This window comes from Cololabis saira, chromosome 2 (assembly GCF_033807715.1).
Source record: "Cololabis saira isolate AMF1-May2022 chromosome 2, fColSai1.1, whole genome shotgun sequence".
Classification (NCBI taxonomy): Eukaryota; Metazoa; Chordata; class Actinopteri; order Beloniformes; family Belonidae; genus Cololabis; species Cololabis saira.
The window spans coordinates 53560097-53586423 of NC_084588.1; the positions used below are offsets into that span (position 1 = coordinate 53560097).

Sequence of the window (26327 nt, forward strand, 5' to 3'; positions counted from 1 at the left end):
TGGTAACTGTACCAAATATTAATGTCCATGGACCACTGGTTCTTGGTAACTGTACCAAATATTAATGTCCATGGACCACTGGTTCTTGGTAACTGTACCAAATATTAATGTCCATGGACCACTGGTTCTTGGAGTAACTGTACCAAATATTAATGTCCATGGACCACTGGTTCTTGGGGTAACTGTACCAAATATTAATGTCCATGGACCACTGGTTCTTGGTAACTGTACCAAATATTAATGTCCATGGACCACTGGTTCTTGGTAACTGTACCAAATATTAATGTCCATGGACCACTGGTTCTTGGTAACTGTACCAAATATTAATGTCCATGGACCTCTGGTTCTTGGTAACTGTACCAAATATTAATGTCCATGGACCTCTGGTTCTTGGTAACTGTACCAAATATTAATGTCCATGGACCACTGGTTCTTGGGGTAACTGTACCAAATATTAATGTCCATGGACCACTGGTTCTTGGGGTAACTGTACCAAATATTAATGTCCATGGACCACTGGTTCTTGGGGTAACTGTACCAAATATTAATGTCCATGGATCACTGGTTCTTGGTAACTGTACCAAATATTAATGTCCATGGACCACTGGTTCTTGGTAACTGTACCAAATATTAATGTCCATGGACCACTGGTTCTTGGTAACTGTACCAAATATTAATGTCCATGGACCTCTGGTTCTTGGTAACTGTACCAAATATTAATGTCCATGGACCACTGGTTCTTGGTAACTGTACCAAATATTAATGTCCATGGACCACTGGTTCTTGGGGTAACTGTACCAAATATAAATGTCCATGGATCACTGGTTCTTGGGGTAACTGTACCAAATATTAATGTTCATGGACCACTGGTTCTTGGTAACTGTACCAAATATTAATGTCCATGGACCTCTGGTTCTTGGTAACTGTACCAAATATTAATGTCCATGGACCACTGGTTCTTGGGGTAACTGTACCAAATATTAATGTCCATGGACCACTGGTTCTTGGGGTAACTGTACCAAATATTAATGTCCATGGACCACTGGTTCTTGGGGTAACTGTACCAAATATTAATGTCCATGGATCACTGGTTCTTGGTAACTGTACCAAATATTAATGTCCATGGACCACTGGTTCTTGGGGTAACTGTACCAAATATGAATGTCCATGGACCACTGGTTCTTGGGGTAACTGTACCAAATATTAATGTCCATGGACCACTGGTTCTTGGGGTAACTGTACCAAATATTAATGTCCATGGACCACTGGTTCTTGGTAACTGTACCAAATATTAATGTCCATGGACCACTGGTTCTTGGGGTAACTGTACCAAATATTAATGTCCATGGACCACTGGTTCTTGGGGTAACTGTACCAAATATTAATGTCCATGGACCACTGGTTCTTGGTAACTGTACCAAATATTAATGTCCATGGACCACTGGTTCTTGGTAACTGTACCAAATATTAATGTCCATGGACCACTGGTTCTTGGTAACTGTACCAAATATTAATGTCCATGGACCACTGGTTCTTGGTAACTGTACCAAATATTAATGTCCATGGACCTCTGGTTCTTGGTAACTGTACCAAATATTAATGTCCATGGACCACTGGTTCTTGGTAACTGTACCAAATATTAATGTCCATGGACCACTGGTTCTTGGAGTAACTGTACCAAATATTAATGTCCATGGACCACTGGTTCTTGGTAACTGTACCAAATATTAATGTCCATGGACCACTGGTTCTTGGGGTAACTGTACGGGTCACTGTCAAGTCCAACTGCCTTTACTTTAAGCCGATAATCAGCTGTTATCCCGTCTTCTCCACTAGTTGCAGCTGTTTTTGCTGATGTTTCTGCCACTCAGTGCAGTAAGGGGGCTGGTCCAGTGGGAAAGTGACGTCAATGCAGACCCTCTATTGTTAACCTGAGTACTCTGATTACTCTATACACGGTGGCACCAGGCGATGTTACGCTCTTGTCACGGCCCGACTCAAAAGACAAAACAAAGGGAGATACGCAGGCGGTGGCCAATACTTGAATATTTAATTTTAACCAGAAACATAAACAAAAAAAACAAAGTATAAAGTTTGGTAACCAGTGGGATCCGTAGTGAAGGTGGAGCTGCACCCACCGTGAGGAGGTAGGGCTGGGCGATATGGACCAAAAGTCATATCTCCATATTTTCTAGCCGAATGGCGATACATATATCGCCATTGGCGATATATATATCGATATTTTTTCTGTGCCATAATTGGGGTTTCCCCCAAAGCATTATAGCATAGCATCTCTGTTAGCATCTCTGTTAGCATCTCTGTTAGCATCTCTGTTAGCTTCATTTTTTCTGATCAAACCCTTAAAAAACAGTCAGTTTTAATAAAAAGCCTCGTGCCAAATGTCACACAGGTTCCTTTATTAACAGAGGTCTGCACAATATCAACATGTATAAAACAAATGAAATAAAAATAAACTGCCTGCATATATAGAATAAAAATGCTTCTCTAATAAAATAAAACAAATATCCCTTTCCTGCATAACAATTACATTAAAATACACTGTGTAATTAATACAATGTAGACAGTAACAGGCAGACTTTTCCACTGAGGTTGACGGTTGTGCAAATAACAAAACATTTGTGAAGATCTCAAATAAAACATTCAAGTCAATTTGTCACAAAATAAGCTATATCAAAATCATTAAAAAAAAAATATATATATTTTTTTTAAATCGATATAAACTATATTGTCTCGTACCATATCGCGTTTGAAAATATATCGATATATATTAAAATCTCGATATATCGCCCAGCCCTATGGTGAGGGTGGAGTTAAAGGGGAGTGGGAGAGTACGGTGGCCGAGACCCGCCATTGCTGAAAATAAAAGTAAACGCTGCAAATAAAAAGAAACCCCACTGCAAATAAAAAAAAACAACGCAAATAAAAAAGCCACAGCGGAAGTGAATTACCGGGGACTATTTTTGCTGATGCACCGTGAAAAGGTTAGTGTTCAACGTCGCTACGTGTCATTTTTAATGTGCAACACCGGTGCATCGGCAAAAATAGTCCCCGGTAATTCACTTCCGTTGTGGCTTTTTTATTTGCGTCATTTTTTTATTTTATTTGCAGCGGGGTTTCTTTATATTTTCAGCGTTTCTTTTATTTGCAGTGGCGTTTCTTTTTGTTTGCAGCGTTTATTTTAGTTGCTAAGTGTTTATTTTATTTGCAGCAGAGTTTGTTTCTGTTTGGCGGGTCTTGGCCACCGTAGGAGAGAGGAGCTGCACCCACTGTGGGGAGGGTGGAGTTAAACCTGCACCCACCGTGGGGAGGGTGGGGTTAAACCTGCACCCACCGTGGGGAGGGTGGAGTTAAACCTGCACCCACCGTGGGGAGGGTGGAGTTAAAGGGTGGAGTTAAACCTGCACCCACCGTGGGGAGGGTGGGGTTAAAGGGTGGAGTTAAACGGGAGGACTGCAGGACACAGGTGTTCCCAATCAGCCCTAAACTCTGCACATAAGAGCAAAACAGATGTTTGACCGTCACACTTTTAACACGTTTTAAAAATGATGGGCAGGAATAGAATTTATGGCGCGTCAATGTCCTTAATTGAAGGTTATTCAGAGGCTTTTTGCAGCTCCAACAAATCATTTTTGCGGTTTGCTTATTAAGCCTAAGTGGTGGAATGGCACGTAGTTTCATCTGGGTCTGCAGATAAAACACAACGTGTAGTTCCCGCCGGGGCGTCGGTAGTTCCCCCGACTGTTCCTTCTCTGCCCAAAGTCTTTTTAGGACCAAAAGTGAGTGACAGAAGGACGAAACTGAGAAAAGTGAAAGTAGTTAATAGATGTGGAAAACATAACGCCAAATGGCGCTTGTCTACAGTTCCATTTCTTGATTTACAGATTCAGATTTTTGCATCTTTGATTCTCAGATTTTTTTTTTTAAATCAATGACCAAAGAAAATTTCATGTACAGGACTGTCTCAGAAAATTAGAATATTGTGATAAAGTCCTTTTATTTTCTGTAATGCAATTAAAAAAAACAAAAATGTCATACATTCTGGATTCATTACAAATCAACTGAAATATTGCAAGCCTTTTATTATTTTAATATTGCTGATTATGGCTTACAGTTTAAGATTAAGATTCCCAGAATATTCTAATTTTTTGAGATAGGATATTTGAGTTTTCTTAAGCTGTAAGCCATGATGATTTGTATTGAATCCAGAATGTATGACATTTTTGCATTACAGAAAATAAAGAACTTTATCGCAATATTCTAATTTTCTGAGACCGTCCTGTAAATCAAAGAGATGCCAAAGCATCAAATATGGGGAGATAATTTTAATAAGACCTAACTGGAAACAGAAGGAGACATTTCAGAGGAATGTTGAGAAATAAACAAACAGTGAATTAAATTAAATTAAAGGGCAGTTTAATCCTGGAGAAAGTTGAGCAATAGACTCGGAGAGAGTGGGACTAACGCTCTGCAGACGGAGGAGGAACCGTCCAGACCTCAGTGGTTTTCTGTGTGGCCCGGAGTCCCGTCGGCTCGTCCTGAGTCCCGTCGGCTCGTCCTGAGTCCCGTCGGCTCGTCCGGAGTCCCGTCGGCTCGTCCCGAGTCCCTTCGGCTCGTCCCGAGTCCCGTCGGCTCGTCCCGAGTCCCGTCGGCTCGTCCCGAGTCCCGTCGGCTCGTCCCGAGTCCCGTCGGCTCGTCCCGAGTCCCGTCGGCTCGTCCCGAGTCCCGTCGGCTCGTCCCGAGTCCCGTCGGCTCGTCCCGAGTCCCGTCGGCTCGTCCCGAGTCCCGTCGGCTCGTCCCGAGTCCCGTCGGCTCGTCCGGAGTCCCGTCGGCTCGTCCGGAGTCCCGTCGGCTCGTCCGGAGTCCCGTCGGCTCGTCCCGAGTCCCGTCGGCTCGTCCCGAGTCCCGTCGGCTCGTCCGGAGTCCCGTCGGCTCGTCCCGAGTCCCGTCGGCTCGTCCGGAGTCCCGTCGGCTCGTCCTGAGTCCCGTCGGCTCGTCCCGAGTCCCGTCGGCTCGTCCCGAGTCCCGTCGGCTCGTCCCGAGTCCCGTCGGCTCGTCCCGAGTCCCGTCGGCTCGTCCCGAGTCCCGTCGGCTCGTCCGGAGTCCCGTCGGCTCGTCCGGAGTCCCGTCGGCTCGTCCCGAGTCCCGTCGGCTCGTCCGGAGTCCCGTCGGCTCGTCCGGAGTCCCGTCGGCTCGTCCTGAGTCCCGTCGGCTCGTCCTGAGTCCCGTCGGCTCGTCCTGAGTCCCGTCGGCTCGTCCTGAGTCCCGTCGGCTCGTCCTGAGTCCCGTCGGCTCGTCCGGAGTCCCGTCGGCTCGTCCGGAGTCCCGTCGGCTCGTCCGGAGTCCCGTCGGCTCGTCCCGAGTCCCGTCGGCTCGTCCCGAGTCCCGTCGGCTCGTCCCGAGTCCCGTCGGCTCGTCCCGAGTCCCGTCGGCTCGTCCCGAGTCCCGTCGGCTCGTCCCGAGTCCCGTCGGCTCGTCCCGAGTCCCGTCGGCTCGTCCCGAGTCCCGTCGGCTCGTCCCGAGTCCCGTCGGCTCGTCCCGAGTCCCGTCGGCTCGTCCCGAGTCCCGTCGGCTCGTCCCGAGTCCCGTCGGCTCGTCCCGAGTCCCGTCGGCTCGTCCCGAGTCCCGTCGGCTCGTCCCGAGTCCCGTCGGCTCGTCCCGAGTCCCGTCGGCTCGTCCCGAGTCCCGTCGGCTCGTCCGGAGTCCCGTCGGCTCGTCCGGAGTCCCGTCGGCTCGTCCGGAGTCCCGTCGGCTCGTCCGGAGTCCCGTCTGCTCGTCCCGAGTCCCGTCGGCTCGTCCCGAGTCCCGTCGGCTCGTCCCGAGTCCCGTCGGCTCGTCCCGAGTCCCGTCGGCTCGTCCCGAGTCCCGTCGGCTCGTCCCGAGTCCCGTCGGCTCGTCCCGAGTCCCGTCGGCTCGTCCCGAGTCCCGTCGGCTCGTCCCGAGTCCCGTCGGCTCGTCCCGAGTCCCGTCGGCTCGTCCCGAGTCCCGTCGGCTCGTCCCGAGTCCCGTCGGCTCGTCCCGAGTCCCGTCGGCTCGTCCCGAGTCCCGTCGGCTCGTCCCGAGTCCCGTCGGCTCGTCCCGAGTCCCGTCGGCTCGTCCCGAGTCCCGTCGGCTCGTCCCGAGTCCCGTCGGCTCGTCCCGAGTCCCGTCGGCTCGTCCCGAGTCCCGTCGGCTCGTCCCGAGTCCCGTCGGCTCGTCCCGAGTCCCGTCGGCTCGTCCCGAGTCCCGTCGGCTCGTCCCGAGTCCCGTCGGCTCGTCCCGAGTCCCGTCGGCTCGTCCCGAGTCCCGTCGGCTCGTCCGGAGTCCCGTCGGCTCGTCCGGAGTCCCGTCGGCTCGTCCGGAGTCCCGTCGGCTCGTCCGGAGTCCCGTCGGCTCGTCCCGAGTCCCGTCGGCTCGTCCCGAGTCCCGTCGGCTCGTCCCGAGTCCCGTCGGCTCGTCCCGAGTCCCGTCGGCTCGTCCCGAGTCCCGTCGGCTCGTCCCGAGTCCCGTCGGCTCGTCCCGAGTCCCGTCGGCTCGTCCCGAGTCCCGTCGGCTCGTCCCGAGTCCCGTCGGCTCGTCCCGAGTCCCGTCGGCTCGTCCTGAGCTCATCTGGAGCATCAGCCTGGTGGAGGAGGTGGAGGAGAGGATCCAGATGTGGGGGAGAGGGATCCAGATGTGGAGGAGAGGGATCCAGATGTGGCTCGGAGCCGGGAGGGGCCCCGGTGCCAGGGCCCCGTGTGTGGGGAGGGAAGGAAGGAAGGAAGGAAGGAAGGGAGGGAGGGAGGGAGGGAGGGAGGGAGGAAGGAAGGAAGGAAGGAAGGAAGGAAGGAAGGAAGGAAGGAAGGAAGGAAGGAAGGAAGGAAGGAAGGAAGGAAGGAAGGAAGGAAGGAAGGAAGGAAGGAAGGGAGAAAAGAAGGAAGGAAGGGAGAAAAGAAGGAAGGAAGGAAGGAAGGAAGGAAGGAAGGAAGGAAGGAAGGAAATAAGGAAGGAAGGAAGGAAGGAAGGAAGGAAGGGAGAAAGGAAGGAAATAAGGAAGGAAGGAAGGAAGGGAGAAAGGAAGGAAGGAAGGAAGGAAGGAAGGGAGAAAAGAAGGAAGGAAGGAAATAAGGAAGGAAGGGAGAAAAGAAGGAAGGAAGGAAGGGAGAAAAGAAGGAAGGAAGGAAGGAAGGAAGGAAATAAGGAAGGAAGGAAGGAAGGAAATAAGGAAGGAAGGAAGGAAGGAAGGAAATAAGGAAGGAAGGAAATAAGGAAGGAAGGAAATAAGGAAGGAAGGAAATAAGGAAGGAAGGAAGGAAATAAGGAAGGAAGGAAATAAGGAAGGAAGGAAGGGAGAAAATAAGGAAGGAAGGAAATAAGGAAGGAAGGAAGGAAGGAAGGAAATTAGCCTGAAAGAAAGAAAGAAAGAAAGAAAGAAAGAAAGAAAGAAAGAAAGAAAGAAAGAAAGAAAGAAAGAAAGAAAGAAAGAAAGAAAGAAAGAAAGAAAGAAAGAAAGAAAGAAAGAAAGAAAGAAAGAAAGAAAGAAATAAATAAATAAATAAATAAATAAATAAATAAATAAATAAATAAATAAATAAATAAATATAAATAAATTCCGGTTAATGACGTTTTTGTATTGGTATTTTTTTTATCAGGATAAATGCCAGAAATTATCGTGATAAATTTTTTTATCCATACCGCCCGTCCCTAGTGTAAACCAACATTGGAGAAAATAAAAACTATTACCTTCCAAACCAGCGAGAGGTTTACAGAGTTAGAGCCGTGGAAACGGCTTTTGGCCTTGATTGATTCAGGGTGGTTAAAGAAACAAAACTGAACATTAAATCTGATTTTTTTTTATTGTAGTTGTAAAAGTTTCCGTTTTCTCCCCGGATCAGTGATGTATGACACACTGGCGGTTCAATCCTGCAGAAACTCAATCCTGCAGAAACTCAATCCAGCAGAAACTCAATCCTGCAGAAACTCAATCCAGCAGAAACTCAATCCAGCAGTCGCCTGTTGGAGCAGACGGAGTGATTAGACCAGGGGTCGGCAACCAAACAAAACAAGATGTTTTAGAGCCATATTGGACCAAAAACACAAAAAAACAAATATGTCTGGAGCCGCAAATGAATGAAAATGAAAAGTCTTGTATAAGCCTTAGAATGAAGGCAAAAGGGAAAGGCGAAATGTCGAGAAAAAAGTCAAAATGTCGAGGAAAAAGTCGAAATTTCAGGAAAAAAGTTGAAATGTTGAGAATAAAGTCGAAATTTCAGGAAAAAAGTCAAAATTTCAGGAAAAAAGTCGAAATGTTGAGAAAAAAGTTGAAATGTTTAGAAAAAAGTTGAAATGTCCAGATTAATGTTGAAGTACAATCTCGAGAAAAAAGTCGAAATTTCAGGAAAAAAGTCAAAATTTCAGGAAAAAAGTCAAAATTTCAGGAAAAAAGTCGAAATGTTGAGAAAAAAGTTGAAATGTTTAGAAAAAAGTTGAAATGTCCAGATTAATGTTGAAGTACAATCTCGAGAAAAAAGTCGAGATGTTGAGAAAAAAGTCGAAATTTCAGGAAAAAAGTTGAAATGTTGAGAAAAAAGTTGAAATGTTGAGAAAAAAGTCGAAATGTCGAGAATAAAGTCGAAATGTCAAGAAAAAAGTCAAAATTTCAGGAAAAAAGTTGAAATGTTTAGAAAAAAGTTGAAATGTCCAGATTAATGTTGAAGTACAATCTCGAGAAAAAAGTCGAAATTTCAGGAAAAAAGTCAAAAAGTCGAGAAAAAAGTTGAAATGTCAAGAAAAAAGTTAAAATTTCAGGAAAAAAGTTGAAATGTCAAGAAAAAAGTTAAAATTTCAGGAAAAAAGTCAAAAAGTCGAGAAAAAAGTTGAAATGTCAAGAAAAAAGTCGAAATTTCAGGAAAAAAGTCAAAAAGTCGAGAAAAAAGTTGAAATGTCAAGAAAAAAGTTAAAATTTCAGGAAAAAAGTTGAAATGTTGAGAAAAAAGTCGAAATGTCGAGATTAATGTTGAAGTACAATCTCGAGAAAAAAGTCGAAATGTTGAGAAAAAAGTCGAAATTTCGAGAAAGAAAGAAAAGAAGAAAAAAAGAAATGAAGGAAAAAAAGAGAAAAGAAGGGAAAAAGGAAAAAAAAAGGTCAAACTTTTTTGAAAAAGCTCCAGGAGCCACCAGGGCGGCGCTAAAGAGCCGCATGCGGCTCTAGAGCGGCGGGTTTAGACCCCTGGATTAGGCGGAGGACTCCTCTCTGCCTCCTTTCATGATTCTCTCTGTTTCTTTCCCTCTCTTCCCCCCTCTCTCTCTCTCTCCCTCTCTCTGTGTTTTGTCAGCGGAGCCGCAGGGCCGCCGGAGAGAGCTGCTGCACAGCGAGGTGAGTTTGTGATGTAAGAACGGTTCTCTCCCCTCCACGTGTCCCCACCCGCATCACATGGAGGTATTTGTGGTAAAAGCCCCCAAACAAAGTTTAAAACTGGAATGAATGAATGAATTTTATTTTTTGTCATGTCCGAAGACCCATCCCTTACAGGATTATAAAACACCAGAAACAGAAAATCATCAATATACAATATCACACACACTTAATTGGGAGCTGCACAATGTACACCAGAAAAAACAAAATAAATAAATCAAAAACCAGAATGGATATTCTTACATGTTACTTTTCCTCGTTTATCCCACGCTTTCTCCAAATAGTCAGGAAGTGCAAATACTTTATGATCAAAAATCCATTTGAGTCTCTCAGCTTCACTTACCCACATCAAATCCAGATTCTTACACCTATCAAATAATTTCTGACGTAGCTCATGATACAGAGGACAATAAAATAGAAAATGGAACTCATTTTCAATGTCATTAATGTCACAGTAAGGACAAGTCCTCTCTTCTTCTGGGAGATAACGATAACGTCCCGTCTCAAGGTGCAGAGGAGATTCCACAACGGATTTGGGCACATAATGATCGTTGTCTTTTAGAGAACGAGGCACAAACATACTGGATGTTTTTATGTTGACAATAAATTAGACTTGTAGTCAAGACGCCTAAACTGAAACCAAGACCAGAGAGAATCAAGACAAGACTAGTTCAGCTCCAGACCAAAAACAAACCCAGTTCTGTCCTGATCCTGCGTGATTGTAGAATCATCCTGGTTCTAGTTTCATATGAGCTTGTTTTCAACTGCAGATCAATAACACAGAGAACCGCGTTTGTCCTCGTGTTGCTTCACCCACTGTTTAACCGTCTGGGAGCCGAACAGAGCGATTGTTTTGTAAGAGGAATCTGTGTCGGGTTCTTGCAAGATTTAATCTGCTCTTTGTAATTCCGCCTATGTTTTCACCCTGCAAAAACACATTTCCTAGACTGTTTTCAGACTATTTTGCTGGTTTTAAGAGTTCTAGTCAAGAAAATATTTCTTACTCCATTGGCTGAGTTATTCTTGCTCATAATAAGACAAATTTGACTAGATTTAGTGAATATTGGGCTTATTTCTAACAGGGCATTTTGTTCGTAGACTTCTGGCAGAGCAGATGAGCGTTTGCGTTCTGTGTTGATGAAGTAACGCGGTGCTGCACGCTGATGTCTGGAGCTGTCTGTTAACGGCTCATCTTCAGCATGAGAACCAGATATCAGACACAGAGAGAAAGAGAGACGCGTCTGACCACAGACGGCCGTCTCTCCGTCCACCTGAGATCAGCTCACCTTAACCCTGCGTTCACACTGAAAGCGTCAGTGCCTGCAGCGGGGCGGGGGGTGGGCGGGGCTAAAGCTGCTGCAGAACTGAAGGGAACAGTGGGAACAGCCTACATATAGCATACACATCTTAATTTTCCTATTTCACCATAGATCACACTTTGGGAAGCCTTCTTTATATTTTAGCGTTATTGCCGCGTAGATAAGAGTGAGTTTGATCCTTAACAAGTTTGGTCCTGGATCAACATCAACCAGAGCCCTTGCTCCCGGTGAACCATAAATCCGCCTAGGCTGATTTAAGGTTCTGCGTCACACCAACGCAGAACCGACGGCGTAGGTTACGCGGCGACGCACACCGCACCGCGACCATACGCCGTCGGCTACGCCGTCGATTTAACGTGGAACCATAATTCAGAAGCTGCAGTCTGTCTGCGCTGATCACAGACGCACCGGGTCAGAGCGGGTTTGGTCATGATGTTTAAACTGTGTTTTGTGATTAATAAGCACGGTTTTTAATTATTTTTCGTTGGATCAATGTAGCAAATAAAATGGTTGGGACCATCCAGCTCCTCAACCATCAGATACTGTTTCACATGAGCAGTTCAGGTAAAAACGACAGTCAAACCAGAAAAAACTTCATTTTGCTGGATGAAATATATTAATTGCTGATAAAATAAGTTTGTTAGTGACAGCTCTGCTCCTGTACGCATGCGAATCAGTGTACGTTTGTGTGAACATGAAAGTACAATCTGCATTGAGGGTTCTCGCTTCGGGAATCCCGGTCTGTGATTGGACGCTGCCTCGGCGTCAACGCTGCTCATTTGCATAAAGTTCAGATTTTTCAACTTTTAAATTGACCCGCCGGTCCCGCCGCGCCCGCCGCTCCTCGACGCCCGTTTTTCATAGACAATGAATGGCAGCCAGACGCCTATGACGCCCGTGACGCTTTCAGTGTGAACGCAGGGTTAGGGCTGAAACGATTCCTTGAATAATTCGATTACAAAAAATTATGGAGGAATTTTCTCTGCCTCGAGGAATCGTTTAATTTTGCAGCTCAAAGCATCGTATTTCACCCGGACTACATTTAATGCGGCACAACGCGCTGACGCCGCACACGTAAAGGAAGAAGAAAGAGGCGGATATGTTTGGTTTTAGTAACATCATGCTCAGACGGGAGACACATGTAACTCAGTGCTTAACTTTTATTTTCAATCCACGCTATATTCTTCTGGTCCGTTCTCCTATATGTTCCCCCTCTAACCCGGTACATACATAGGTTCCTCTAAACATCTGTTCCCGCTACAGTTTTAACTAAAAGAAAAGGCAGAAAATGTCAGAAAAATAAAAACATAATAAAGCTAACTGGGTAGTTTTGTAGTCATTCATGGATAAAACAAGCAGCACTGGTGTCTAATGTGCTCCAATACAGCAGGGTCATAATTATATTTTGAACACTGCCAAAACTCAAAATCTTATACTAATACTATACTAATCTTATACTTAACTTAAAACTTAACTAGAACTTAAAATGTGCTTGACATAAATGAAAGTTCAATTGAAACACGTGAGAAAAACCCCTAACCTTTTAAGTTATGTGTGTGTTATCAGGTGTAAAGGCATTTTTAGGTTAGAAATAAGAACATTTCTTGGTAAGATCTTAGTTTTTTGAGTGAATCAGTGAATTTGGTCGACTGGTGTAAGTTCAGGGTTTTAAATGAACAGCCATGAACCTACTGTGTTATATCATTTAGTTTAGTGATGTCAATTAACATCTTATGTATATTTATAATTGCTCTTTAACTAAACACAAATGTTTTATCCGATTAATCGATGTAATTTTCAGTAGAATACTGGATTACTAGAATACTGGATTACTAGAATACTCGATAGCTGCAGCTCCTGCTCACGTCCATGTGACGTTTCCTCAGAGCCGACGATGCGACTGTGTCTTTGCATATCTGGATCAGACTCTGTGGGTCTGTGGTTTGGCTCGGCGGTGGAGATGAGAGAACCCAATCAGGCCGTCGTGATGGATGTCTGGTTGAGCTGGAAGTTTCTGCCAAGAAAAACAGTGAAGGAAAAAAAACCCTGGCAAAGACGAGGTGGAACACGATCAGCAGGAGACTTAACGCCGCCCAAACTGCTGAAAAGCTGCTTGAAAACGTGACGATTCTTTATCATAACACGTGTTTACTAGTGAACCAACAATATAAAACTCTCCCAGAAATAAGAAGAGGGCGGGGTTTGAGGGGCCGCTCCGGCCCCACATTTGAAGTTTTATGGGTGCTGGTCTTAAGTAAATTCAGATGCGGTTGTAATAATCTAACGCAGGCCGGGTGGGGGGGGGTGGGGGTTTAATTGAAAGCAGGTGTGTATGTGAGAATGCAAAACAGCCAACATGTGCGGCCGCGGCCGCGGGCGAGCTTAAATCTGCTGGAGAAGACAGTCTCGCCTTTCAGAGTTTAGAGATTAGCAAAGATCCTCGGTTTCTATCTGTACTTTATGTTACTGATATCTGCCGTGCCCAATATTTGTTGTCCTTGTTGATTAAAGAGCTTGTGATTAAAGCTCTGTGGTTTCGTTAGATTAGAGTGGGAGCAGGAAACCAAGAACTTGTGGTCTTTGTTGATTATTTAACAACACCAACATGCTGTTTTAAAGGACTGTTATGCAAATCTTCATAGTCAGTCTGCTTTTATGAGGAGCCTCAAACGCAGGACGACTCCAGAGGGATGGATTTATTTAGTGCTGGGCGCTATGACCAAAAATGTATATCACAGTATTTTTGTTTTTCATGCACAACTGGGTGTTAATCACATTTTCTAATGATTTGTAAAGGAATTGCTGCAGTAAATTGGCTTAGAATGGCCTATTTTACTGTCATGAGGAGGAAATATTGTAGAAAAACATTAATGTCCACACTAGTATAAATACAGGTTTGCATGGCCTCGCGTGTGCCGGCGCTAGGACCCCGCGGACGCCTGGTGTGTGGTCGGGCTGTGTTTTCCTTCACGCTTCCCTGCAGCGTCTCATGCAAACACAAACACACGGACCTGCAGAAACATTTCTTTATATCATGTTGTCTGTCGCCCGCCATATTTTTTCTTTTTTTGGCCGGCGCCATAGTTGGCTAGCTACAAACTCTATACATCCCATAATTTATAATAATATGCACGCGCTCTCAGCAGCGGTACTGGCATCGTTAAGGCTGATTTATGGTTCCGCGTTACACCAACGTAGAGCCTACGGCGTAGGGTACGCAGCGAGCGGCCGTACGGTGCACGTCGCCGCGTACCTCGATTTAACGCCGAACCATAATTCAGGCTTTACTAGGCAACGAAGCAGGTTGACTCCCGTTGCAGAACAGCTGCAGAGGCTCCTAAACGTAAATGATCATTGTTTTTTTTTTTTAGGCCTGGCGGGGGGTCTCGTTGGCCTGGCGGCCCCGCCAGGCCCATACAGCGGTAGGGGAAACACTTTCCAGCGGCGCTACGTTCCGCCGCGCGGCGTTCCCAATGTTGTGTAGCTACTGTACAAACTCACCGGTATTACGGTATATGAAAAATTCATATCATAAGAAAAATAAACACCGGTATGCGGTATGGACCGGTGTACCGCCCAGCACTAGATTTATTTATTTTCTTTTAGATTAGGGCCATGACGCAGCAAAGGTGCTGGTCTATGGCGTTATCTCCTCTGGGAGATAAATAAAGTCTTCTATTCTATTCTATCTTTGAGTCATTAAAGGGATTGTGACATGAAAAACACATTTTTCTTGATTTTTTGTGTTTTGTTGGGTGTCTTGACATCAATTACACCCAAAAAACAACGAACTTTTAACATTCAGTGTATTGTGTGCTTTCTGGGATTTTCCGCATAACTATGCAAAAACGGCTCACCTGGTTTGGTGGCGGATCGTTACGTAACGGCCCGCTAAATCACCGCCCCCTCCACCCAGCTCCCTGTCTCCTCTCCTCTCCAGCGCACCATAAAGGCTGATTTATGGTTCCGCGTTACACCGACACAGAGCCTACGGCGTAGGGTTACGCGGCGACGCGCACCGTACGCTGAACCCTACGGCGTAGGCTCTGCGTCGATTTAACGCGGAACCATAAATGAGGCTTAACACGGAGCTGTTTAGAGCCTCTTTTGTTCTAATCACCGGAGGAAAACTGCTAAGAAGACCCGCGGCCACTGACTGGACTTAAGATAAGGGGACAGTGCTGCTTGCATGCCTTTATTTTTATGATTGTTTGCTGTGGTTCGCCCTGCTGCTTTTCCGTGCATGCTTCGCCTGTCGCTCCGACGCCGCTGTGAGCGTATGGCTGGAGGAGGAGGAGGTTTGGAGGAGGAGCGGCGCAATGATTGACAGGAAAGGGGGGAAAGGAAGCATTTTTCACGGCGCAAAAAAACACTGTAATAAAAAGCCAGGAAAAGAGTACTAGAGTGAAGTTTTTCTTGTTACACTCTTTTAGACACATTTGAGGGATTTTGCCCAAGACTTTTAATAGTGTTAAAAGCATGTTAAAAATGATGTCACAATACCTTTAAAGGAGCGAGTGACAACACATCTGCACGTGCGCATATTTCTTTGCGCGAGTGAATTATTTCGTGTCACGTGCGCGGATTTCAATAGCCGCGCGCACTTGTTTGATGTTCGTGCACATATTCAGCAACCGAGTGGAGCAGAGGGAGGTGCGAGCGAGTAAAAAACGCTGCTTTGCGCGCGCTGGATCGCTCCTGCTCTCCCTCTCTCTCTCCTGTGCTCTCACGGATGGAGTTCTGCTCGCTCGAAGCAAATAGTTTTGACAGTTTGGGGGCGGAGACCAAGGATGACCCCTCTTATGATTGGTCATTTTCCAGCCCCCCCTCCCTCCCCCACGTGGGCGCATTCTCTGTTTTCTGCTGATGACTGAATTGGAATTGGAAGACGAAGAAGAAGACGGATTGAAAAGTTAGCTGCTATAAAATATGCAACCAAATATACAACAGCATACTTACGTTACCGTCACATTAATACTTAAGTTTTCGTTCTCTTTTTCCTTCCGTCTTCTTCTTCGTCTTCCAATTCCAATTCAGTCATCAGCAGAAAACAGAGAATGCACCCACGTGGGGGAGGGGGGGGGGGGCTGGAAAATGACCAATCATAAGAGGGCCGGGGTCATCCTTGGTCTCCACCCCCAGACTGTCAAAACTCTTTGCTTCGAGTGTGAGAGCCCAGGAGAGAGAGAGGGAGAGCAGGAGCGATCCAGCGCGGGCAAAGCAGCGTTTTTTACTCACTCGCACCTAGGGCTGAAACGATTCCTCGAATAATTCGAGTAATTCGATTACAAAAAATGATCGAGGAATTTTCTCTGCCTCGAGGAATCGTTTAATTTCACCAGCTCAAACCTCTGTTCCCGCAACAGTTTTAACTAAAAGAAAATGTGCTCCAATACAGGAGGTCTCATAATTTTATTTTGAACACTGCCAAAACTCTACCTTAAAACTTAACTAGAACTTAAAATGTGCTTGACACAAATGAAAGTTCAATTGAAACACGTGGGAAAAACAGCTAACCTTTTAAGTGATTTGTGTTATCAGGTGTAATGGCATTTTTAGGTTAGAAATAAGAACATTTCTTGGTAAGATCCTTAGTTTTTTGAGTGAATCAGTGAATTTGGTCGACTGGTGTAAGTTCAGGGTTTTTAAATGCACAGCCATGAACCTACTGGATTATATCATTTAGTCTTAGTGATGTCAATTAACATCTAACATCTTATGTATATTTATAATTGCTCTTTAACTAAACAAAAATATGTTTTATCCGATTACTCGATTAATCGATGGAATTTTCAGTAGAATACTTGATTACTAAAATATTCGATAGCTGCAGCCCTACTCGCACCTCCCTCTGCTCCACTCGGTTGCTGAATATGTGCGCGAACATCAAACAAGTGCACGCGGCTATTGAAATCCACGCACGTGACACGAAATAATTCACTCGCGCAAAGAAATAAGCGCACGTGCAGATGTGTTGTCGCTCGCTCCTTTAATGACTCAAAGATAACGCCATACCGGTCCTCACGATCACGACAGCAAAGGCTGATCAGACTTTGATGCAAAGTTATTGTGTTTAACCCTCCGGGACAGTTCTAATAATTGTTACACTTGTACGCTTCAGCGCAAAAAATGCGCATTTCATAAAGTAACTATAAAACATATTATACATTAATATTATATTCTACTTTCATTGAGCTATTTTTTCACCTACATCTGACCTAATTATTGAAATCAAATATTCATGATTTTTTAAAGATTTTAACCCTTTAAAATATAAAATAAAAAAAAAAGAGAAAAAAAGGGCAAAAAAAATCCTTGTTTTAAATCTCCATAGACCTTTTATTGTAATTTTCTGCCTCTCGACAGATAAAAAGCCTCATGACCAGAGCTGAATACCTCAAAAAGCATATCAAGGTAAGGCTGGCCCTTCACGTTCATGTTTTCAGGATGGAAAGTTTGGCGGTGAAAGAGCAGAATATGCTTTTTTATATAAAAAACAGATGCCGTTCAAGGGTATATCTCCCTACTGGATAAATCTGTATCAGTAAACACTGAAAATCCTCTTCTTATGTTTCAGATGCAGGAGACGCAGAGGGATGTGTCTCTGGATCGAGAATCTCTCTCAGATTCCGTGAAAAGCTGTGAGTTTTCCTGCCGTATTCATGAAGTATTTGCTTGGGCACGGCCGTGTGGTTCTATAACCTCTTAGTTATTTGGATAAATACCAGCGTGAAGGGCTGGCGGAGGAATGTGGTCGGTGTTGGGCGAGGACTGGACGGCCAACGGAACCACAAAGTGTCCTTTTCGCGCTTGTTAAACGGTCGTGACGGCCGCCCGACAGCAAGCGGCTCTTACAAAGCCCACCTTGTGAAAGTGGAACTTGGAGAAATTAGTACTCGTATGCACAATATATGTGTAAAAAAACCCACATATATCACTGTCTATACCAGGGGTCGGCAACACAAAATGTTTTAGAGCATATTGGACCAAAAACACAAAATACTAATATGTCTGGAGCCGCAAAAAAGTCTCATATAAGCCTTAGAATGAAGACAAATGGCGAAAGGCAAAATGTTGAGAAAAAAGTAAAAATGTCGAGGAAAAAAGTCGAAATGTTGAGAAAAAAGTCGACATGTTGAGGAAAAAAGCCAAAATGTTGAGAAAAAAGTCGAAATGTTGAGAAAAAAGTCAAAATGTTGGAAAAAAAAGCCAAAATGTTGAGAAAAAAGTCAAAATGTTGAGAAAAAAGTCAAAATGTTGGGGAAAAAGTCAAAATGTCGAGGAAAAAAGTCGAAATGTTGAGAAAAAAGTCAAAATGTTGGAAAAAAAAGCCAAAATGTTGAGAAAAAAGTCAAAATGTTGAGAAAAAAAAGTCGAAATGTTGAAAAAAAAGTAAAAATGTTGGGAAAAAAGTCAAAATGTCGGGAAAAAAGTCGAAATGTTTGGGAAAAAAGTCGAAATGTTGAGAAAAAAAAGTCAAAATGTTGAGGAAAAAGTCAAAATGTTGAGGAAAAAAGTCAAAATGTTGAGAAAAAAGTCAAAATGTTGAGAAAAAAGTCGAAATGTTGAGAAAAAAGTCGAAATGTTGAGAAAAAAGTCGAAATGTTGAGAAAAAAAAGTCAAAATGTTGAGGAAAAAGTCAAAATGTTTGGGAAAAAAGTCGAAATGTTTGGGAAAAAAGTCGAAATGTTGAGAAAAAACAGTCGAAATGTTGAGGAAAAAGTAAAAATGTTGGGAAAAAAGTCGAAATGTTGAGGAAAAAGTCGAAATGTTGAGAAAAAAGTCGAAATGTTGAGAAAAAAGTCGAAATGTTGAGGAAAAAAGTCGAAATGTTGAGAAAAAAGTCAAAATGTTTGGGAAAAAGTCGAAATGTTGAGAAAAAAAAGTCAAAATGTTGAGGAAAAAAGTCAAAATGTTGAGAAAAAAGTCGAAATGTTGAGAAAAAAGTCGAAATGTTGAGAAAAAAGTCGAAATGTTGAGAAAAAAGTCGAAATGTTGAGAAAAAAGTCGAAATGTTGAGAAAAAAAAGTCAAAATGTTGAGGAAAAAGTCAAAATGTTTGGGAAAAAAGTCGAAATGTTTGGGAAAAAAGTCGAAATGTTGGGGAAAAAGTCGAAATGTTGAGAAAAAACAGTCGAAATGTTGAGGAAAAAGTAAAAATGTTGGGAAAAAAGTCGAAATGTTGGGAAAAAAGTCGAAATGTTGAGGAAAAAAGCCAAAATGTTGAGAAAAAAGTCAAAATGTTTGGGAAAAAGTCGAAATGTTGAGAAAAAAAAGTCAAAATGTTGAGGAAAAAAGTCAAAATGTTGAGGAAAAAAGTCGAAATGTTGAGAAAAAAGTCGAAATGTTGAGAAAAAAGTCAAAATGTTGAGGAAAAAAGTCAAAATGTTGAGGAAAAAAGTCGAAATGTTGAGGAAAAAAGTCGAAATGTTGAGAAAAAAGTCGAAATGTTGAGAAAAAAGTCGAAATGCTGAGAAAAAAGTCGAAATGTTGAGGAAAAAAGTCGAAATGTTGAGAAAAAAGTCGAAATGTTGAGAAAAAAGTCAAAATGTTGGGAAAAAAGTCGATATGTTGAGAAAAAAGTCGAAATGTTGAGGAAAAAGTCAAAATGTTGGGGAAAAAGTCAAAATGTTGAGAAAAAAGTTGAAATGTTGAGGAAAAAAGTCGAAATGTTGAGAAAAAAGTCAAAATGTTGGGAAAAAAGTCAAAATGTCGGGAAAAAAGTCGATATGTTGAGAAAAAAGTCGAAATGTTGAGGAAAAAGTCAAAATGTTGGGGAAAAAGTCAAAATGTTGAGAAAAAAGTCAAAATGTTGAGAAAAAAAAGTCGAAATGTTGAGAAAAAAGTAAAAATGTTGGGAAAAAAGTCAAAATGTCGGGAAAAAAGTCGAAATGTTTGGGAAAAAAGTCGAAATGTTTGGGAAAAAGTCGAAATGTTGAGAAAAAAGTCGAAATGTTGAGAAAAAAAAGTCAAAATGTTGAGGAAAAAGTCAAAATGTTGAGGAAAAAAGTCAAAATGTTGAGGAAAAAAGTCAAAATGTTGAGAAAAAAGTGGAAATGTTGAGAAAAAAGTCGAAATGTTGAGAAAAAAAAGTCAAAATGTTGAGGAAAAAGTCAAAATGTTTGGGAAAAAAGTCGAAATGTTTGGGAAAAAAGTCGAAATGTTGGGGAAAAAGTCGAAATGTTGAGAAAAAACAGTCGAAATGTTGAGGAAAAAGTAAAAATGTTGGGAAAAAAGTCGAAATGTTGAGGAAAAAAGCCAAAATGTTGAGAAAAAAGTCAAAATGTTTGGGAAAAAGTCGAAATGTTGAGAAAAAAAAGTCAAAATGTTGAGGAAAAAAGTCAAAATGTTGAGGAAAAAAGTCAAAATGTTGAGAAAAAAGTCGAAATGTTGAGAAAAAAGTCGAAATGTTGAGAAAAAAGTCGAAATGTTGAGAAAAAAGTCAAAATGTTGGGAAAAAAGTCGAAATGTTTGGGGAAAAAAGTCAAAATGTTGAGAAAAAAAAGTCAAAATGTTGAGGAAAAAAGTCAAAATGTTGAGAAAAAAGTCGAAATGTTGAGAAAAAAGTCGAAATGTTTGGAAAAAAGTTGAAATGTTGAGAAAAAAAAGTCGAAATGTTGAGGAAAAAGTCGAAATGTTGAGAAAAAAGTCGAAATGTTGAGAAAAAAGTCGAAATGTTGAGAAAAAAGTCGAAATGTTGAGAAAAAAGCCAAAATGTTGGGAAAAAAGTCGAAATGTTTGGGGAAAAAAGTCGAAATGTTGGGGAAAAAGTCGAAATGTTGAGAAAAAAAAGTCAAAATGTTGAGAAAAAAGTCGAAATGTTGAGTGGCAGTAGCTCAGGTGGTAGAGCGGGTCGTCCAATGATCAGAAGGTCGGCGGTTCGAATCCCGCTCTGTCCCAGTTTGCTGTCGTAGTGTCCTTGGGCAAGACACCTTACCCACCTGCCCCGTGTGAATGTGTTTGAATGTGTATGAATGTTGGTGGTGGTCGGAGGGGTCGTTAGGCGCGATATGGCAGCCACGCTTCTGTCAGTCTGCCCCAGGGCAGCTGTGGCTACAAATGTAGCTACCACCACCAGTGAGAATGTGTATGGATGAATAATGATTTCTGTAAAGCGCTCTGGGTGCCTTGAAGGGCGCTATATAAATCCAAGTCATTATTATTATTATAAAAAAGTTGAAATATTGAGAAAAAAGTCGAAATGTCAAGGAAATAGTCAAAATTTCAAGAAAAAAGTCGAAATGTTGGGAAAAAAGTTAAAAAATGTTGGGAAAAAAGTCGAAATGTTGGGAAAAAAGTCAAAAAATGTTGGGAAAAAAGTCGAAATGTTTGGGAAAAAAGTCAAAAAATGTTGGGAAAAAAGTCGAAATGTTCGAAATGTTGAGAAAAAAGTCAAAAAATGTTGGGAAAAAAGTCGAAATGTTGAGAAAAAAGTCAAAAAATGTTGAGAAAAAAGTCAAAATTTTGGGAAAAAAGTCGAAATGTCGAGAAAAAAGTCGCAATGTCGAGATTAAAAAGGAAAGGAAAAAGGAAGAAAAAAAGAAGAAAAAAAGAGGGAATAAAAGGAAAAAAAGAGAAAAAAAAGAGAAAAAATAAGAAAAAAAGGAAAAGAAAGGTCAAACATTTTTGAGAAAGCTCCAGGAGTCACTAGGGCGGCGCTAAAGAGCTGCATGCGGCTCTAGAGCCGCGGGTTGCCGACGCCTGGTCTACACTCATGGAAAATGATATTTCCTAAGAGGTAATGTGTGCACACAAAGCCTGACTATGTTCTGGGCTCAGCTCTTGGACGGAGGGTTGATACCTAAAGCCAGACAATATCCTGTTCTCAGCAGGAAATGCCTCGGGAATTATGAATTAGCAAACAAGGGGAGGGGGAAAAAAAAGAAAACATGGATGGAGGAAGGGCAGCGACATCTCTAGCGTTCAGGAAGTGTGTGGTTCTTCTGCTGCTGCTGTTGTTGTTTTAATAAAACCACAGCCAGCGTAGCCGCTGGCGCCGGCCCAGCGGCAGCTGCACTCCAGAGGATCTGAGCAACGATCAGCAACGCCCAGGCCCGTCTGGGACCTGACAGGACCAAAACTCCAGAGGATCAGCAACGCCCAGGCCGTCTGTGACCTGACAGGACCAAAACTCCAGAGGATCAGCAACGATCAGCAACGCCCAGGCCCGTCTGTGACCTGAGAGGATGAAAACTCCAGAGGATCAGCAACGCCCAGGCCCGTCTGTGACCTGACACGACCAAAAAAAACACCAAAATAAGCAGCAAAGTGCTGCGTACCATAAAACTATAGCCCCCACACGTTTTTATATCGCACACTACGCGGCAGGCAGTGTTTTTGTTGTCCAGTTTACAGGAAGCGTGAAGCGCTGACGTCACACACCTGCACGGTAGAAGGACTTCAGCAGAGGAAAACATGGAAACTTGAGGGTCTTTAACCAGGGGGGTCAAATGTGCGGCCCGCGAGAAGTTTCCAACGCAAAAAAACAAAATGTTAATTGACTAAAAAGGAAGGCATAAATAATTGCCATGAATCGCAGCATATCCAATAATATATTTCTTCTACAAATCCATCGTTATTCCACAAATAGAGCAGTTTTCTAGAATGCATTTGCCGATTTTATTTCTTTGTAGACGGTCGTTTATTTTTATTAACTGACTACTATTATATATTTTCGCAGGAAAAATATCACTGCTAAAAAAGATGATAGAAGATATTTATTCTGAGAATTTCAGTTTTGAATACGAGGATAGCGACAAAGTAAAACAGTTAAAAAAGAAGTGCTGACTTTTTCGGCACACTGGCGTAAATATAAAGATATCTGTTTATCTTTGTAAAATGATATTAAAAGTATCTTATACATAATTTGAAAAAAAAAACGAGAAATTTCAAGAAAAGATCCTGAAGAAATATATTTTACATAATTAGAGTGTAAACAAAGTGCATATTTCCTTTAAAATTAACTAAACTGATATTGGATTAGATAACAATAGTAAAAAAAAAAGAATTAGAAAAAAAATTCACACCGTTTTTGTTATTTTGAGCGTGCGGCCTGCGAGAAAGAAATTTGTCAAATCCGGCCCGCCCAGAAAAATGAGTTTGACACCCCTGGTCTTTAACCCTTTTAGGTCAAAATTAATACCCTAAACAGTATGTTTTATTGAATAAACAAACACATTGGTACATTAATGCGTTATCTGGTAGCTGCACTGCAAAAACTCCAAATCTTAACAAGAATATTTCTCTTATTTCTAGTTAAAATGTCTCATTTTTAGTCAAAAAAATCTCATTACACTTAAAACAAGACTCATCACTGGAAAAAACAACAATTTTCACCTGTTTCAAGTAGATTTTCATTTAAAATAAGTAGAAAAATCTGCCAGTGGAACAAGATTTTTTTGCTTGAAATGAGAAGATAAATCTTGTTCCACTGGCAGATTTTTCTACTTATTTCAAGTGAAAATTTACTTGAAACAGGTGGAAATGGTCAAATAACAAGTTATTTTTCTGGTAATGACTCTTGTTTTAAGTGTAATGAGATTTTTTTGACTAAAAATGAGACATTTTAACTAGAAATGAGACAAATATTCCTGGTAAGATTTAGAGTTTTTGCAGTGTGGTGATAGCCTGACGTAGCCCGGGTGTTGCAGCTGAAGACTCGTCTCCCACAATGATGAGTGGGCCTGGAGGACAGAAGTCAAATATCTGGAGAACCGGTGCCAGGGAAAAAACCTCAGCTGAACGTCAACAGAACTGAAGAGCTGGTTGTGGATTTCAGCAGGAAAAAGCAGAGGGACTTCCACCCGCCCCCCGTCAGGGAGTGTGAGGGGGTTTGAAGTGTCTTGGTGTGACGATCACACGAGACCCGTCGGTCTGAGAGCGTCCTGTGCAGGAGCATCACCGCGGGACCGACCGGGAACGCAGGCCAGAACGCAGCTCCTGAGGCTCCGGCCTGCAAACATGCACAAAGGAGAGAAAAAGGGGGGCCGGCACAAGAAACTACAGGAACGATGGACAGAAACGATAGCTATGAGATATTTATAATAAATAAAAATGGTAATGGAGAAGAGAGGCAGGGAAGAGGAGAGGAGAAGAAGGGTGAGAGGCACCGCCCAGTGGATCATGTTGGTCCCCCCTGCAGCATAAGCCTATAGCAGCATATCTACCACCAAGCTATATTTGAGACTAACTATTATAGTCTTGTTCTATAGCTGCAACTATGACTACTGACTCTAACACACTAGAGTTTACACTACCTAGAGATTTACCAACACCAGCTAGAGGTTTACTAAACACTAACTATAGGCTTTACTAAACAGAAAGGTTTTAAGTTTAGTTTTAAAGGTGGAGGTGGTGTCAGCCTCCTTAACCCAGATTGGAAGTTGGTTCCATAGTAATGGTGCCTGATAGCAGAACGCCCGCCCTCCAAATCTACATTTAGATACTCTAGGAACTACGAGTAAACCTGCACTCTGAGAGCGGAGAGCTCTGCCAGGAACATAAGGCACTATCAGGTCTTGTAAATACTGCGGAGCTAAGCCGTTTTGGGCTTTATACGCAAGTAATAACATTTTAAATTGAATTCTGAATTTTACAGGTAGCTAATGGAGCGACGCTAACACTGGAGAGACGTGGTCTCTCCTGCTAATTCCTGTCAGCACTCGTGCTGCTGCATTTTGGATCAGCTGGAGCCTATTCAGCAAATTACTTGGACATCCTGCTAACAACACATTACAGTAATCTAGTCTAGAAGATACAAACGCATGAACTAGTTTTTCTGCATCACTCTGCAAGAGGATTTTCCTAATCTTTGCAATATTACGGAGATGGAAAAACGCTATTTTACAAACCTATGGTTTAAATGACAAATCCTGATCGATATGCTTCTACCTGAGTAATGAATGTGAACACTTTTGACACCTCTGGGAGGTTGAACAGTTGCAAACGTTTGAATGTGTTTGTGCTGATAAAGTCGTGTCTCCTCAGCCTGCTGTGTGCAGTGATCGGAGCGGCAGCGGGATGAGACCGGGACGTGTCCGCCGGGGAGAGGGTCTGGCTGACGCGGAGCCTCCACTTCCACCTTCGTCTCCACCTCCACCTTCACCTCCGCCTCAGATCACCCCACGTCCTCACCAGCCCAGAAAACTCTGTCTGGGAGGGAACGCTGCTGCCGCCGCAGCCAAGAGCAGCTAGCGTTCTGGCCGCTGCTGAATAGCTTTGCTACCCAGTGAACTGGCAGGTAAAGACTTCACTTCCTCCCCCCAAATACTGGAGAGGAGGGGAGGGGCGGTCAAGGTAAAACGGACTTGTGGAGCTTCTGAAAGTAGCTCTCAATATTAGGATTCGTGCACTTTGAAAGTGTCGGAGTGAGTCGCCTCCTCCCCCTTTCCTCCCCCTTTCCTCCCAACGCAGCATTCATATGTAAATGTTGGACAGCTTGTATCACAATACCACACTGTCACGCTAAAGGAGTGAAACTGAGACTGCAGCACTTATTTCAGCCCAGAACACTGGCAAACTGATATAAATAAATAAATCAGTAAACGTCAGATGGAGTGGAATGTAAGTTGTTGAGATGAATCTCAGCTGTTTAGATCTGTAGTTTTAGGTAAATGATTTAATGGCCTGTGCAAACATGCATACAGTCCCTCGCCCTCGGCTTCTTCACTGCCTTTACTGTGGGTGGACCGCAGCCCCCCCACCAAACCCCCGCCGCCGCTGCAGAGATAAAACCTCCGCCTTATTTACACGGGCCTGGCATTTTCTGAGGTTTGGCACCGAAGGTCCAGGTTCCCGTGCTCGTGCAAAGCCAAAACAGAACTGTCCCAGAAAATTAGAATATTGTGATAAAGTTCTTTATTTTCTAAAATGATATAAAAATGTCATACATTCTGGATTCATTACAAATCAACTGAAATATTGCAAGCCTTTTATTATTTTAATATTGCTGATCATGGTTTACAGTTTAAGAAAACTCAAATATCCTATCTCAAAAAATTAGAATATTCTGGGAATCTTAATCTTAAACTGTACCTACCTGGACGGTAGAAGGACTTCAGCAGAGGAAAAAATGGAAACTTCTTAACCCTTTTAGGTCAAAATTTATACTGTAAACAGTATGTTTCATTGAATAAACAAACACATCGGTACATTAATGCGTTATCTGGTAGCTGCACTGCAAAAACTCACAATCTTAACAAGAATATTTGTCTTATTTCTCGTTAAAATGTCTGATTTTAAGTCAAAAAAATCTCATTACATTTAAAACAAGACTCATCACTGGAAAAAACAACAATTTTCACCTGTTTCAAGTAAATTTTCACTTGAAATAAGTAGAAAAATCCACCAGCGGAACAAGATTTTTTTGCTTGTAATGAGAAGATAAATCTTGTTCCACTGGCAGATTTTTCTACTTATTTCAAGTGAAAATTTACTTGAAACAGGTGAAAATTGTCAAATAACAAGTTATTTTTCTGGTGATGACTCTTGTTTTAAGTGTGATGAGATTTTTTTGACTAAAAATGAGACATTTGAACTAGAAAGATTAAGATTAGATTAAGATTCCCAGAATATTCTAATTTTTTGAGATAGGATATTTGAGTTTTCTTAAACTGTAAA

At 42.8% G+C, this 26327-nt stretch overlaps 1 protein-coding gene across 1 annotated transcript in view; it reads left to right on the top strand.

Annotated features, from left to right (window-relative positions):
- The window catches only part of ulk3 (unc-51 like kinase 3), a 59658-nt gene extending 33650 nt beyond the window's left edge, over positions 1–26008 (top strand). Inside the window, exons 14-17 of the mRNA XM_061711647.1 lie at positions 9312–9352; positions 17077–17124; positions 17288–17351; positions 24696–26008. Of these exons, the coding sequence (XP_061567631.1) occupies positions 9312–9352; positions 17077–17124; positions 17288–17351; positions 24696–24712 (170 nt within the window). The 3' untranslated portion in view covers positions 24713–26008. The remainder of the gene's footprint in view (positions 1–9311; positions 9353–17076; positions 17125–17287; positions 17352–24695) is intronic.
- The last annotated feature ends 319 nt before the right edge of the window (positions 26009–26327 follow it).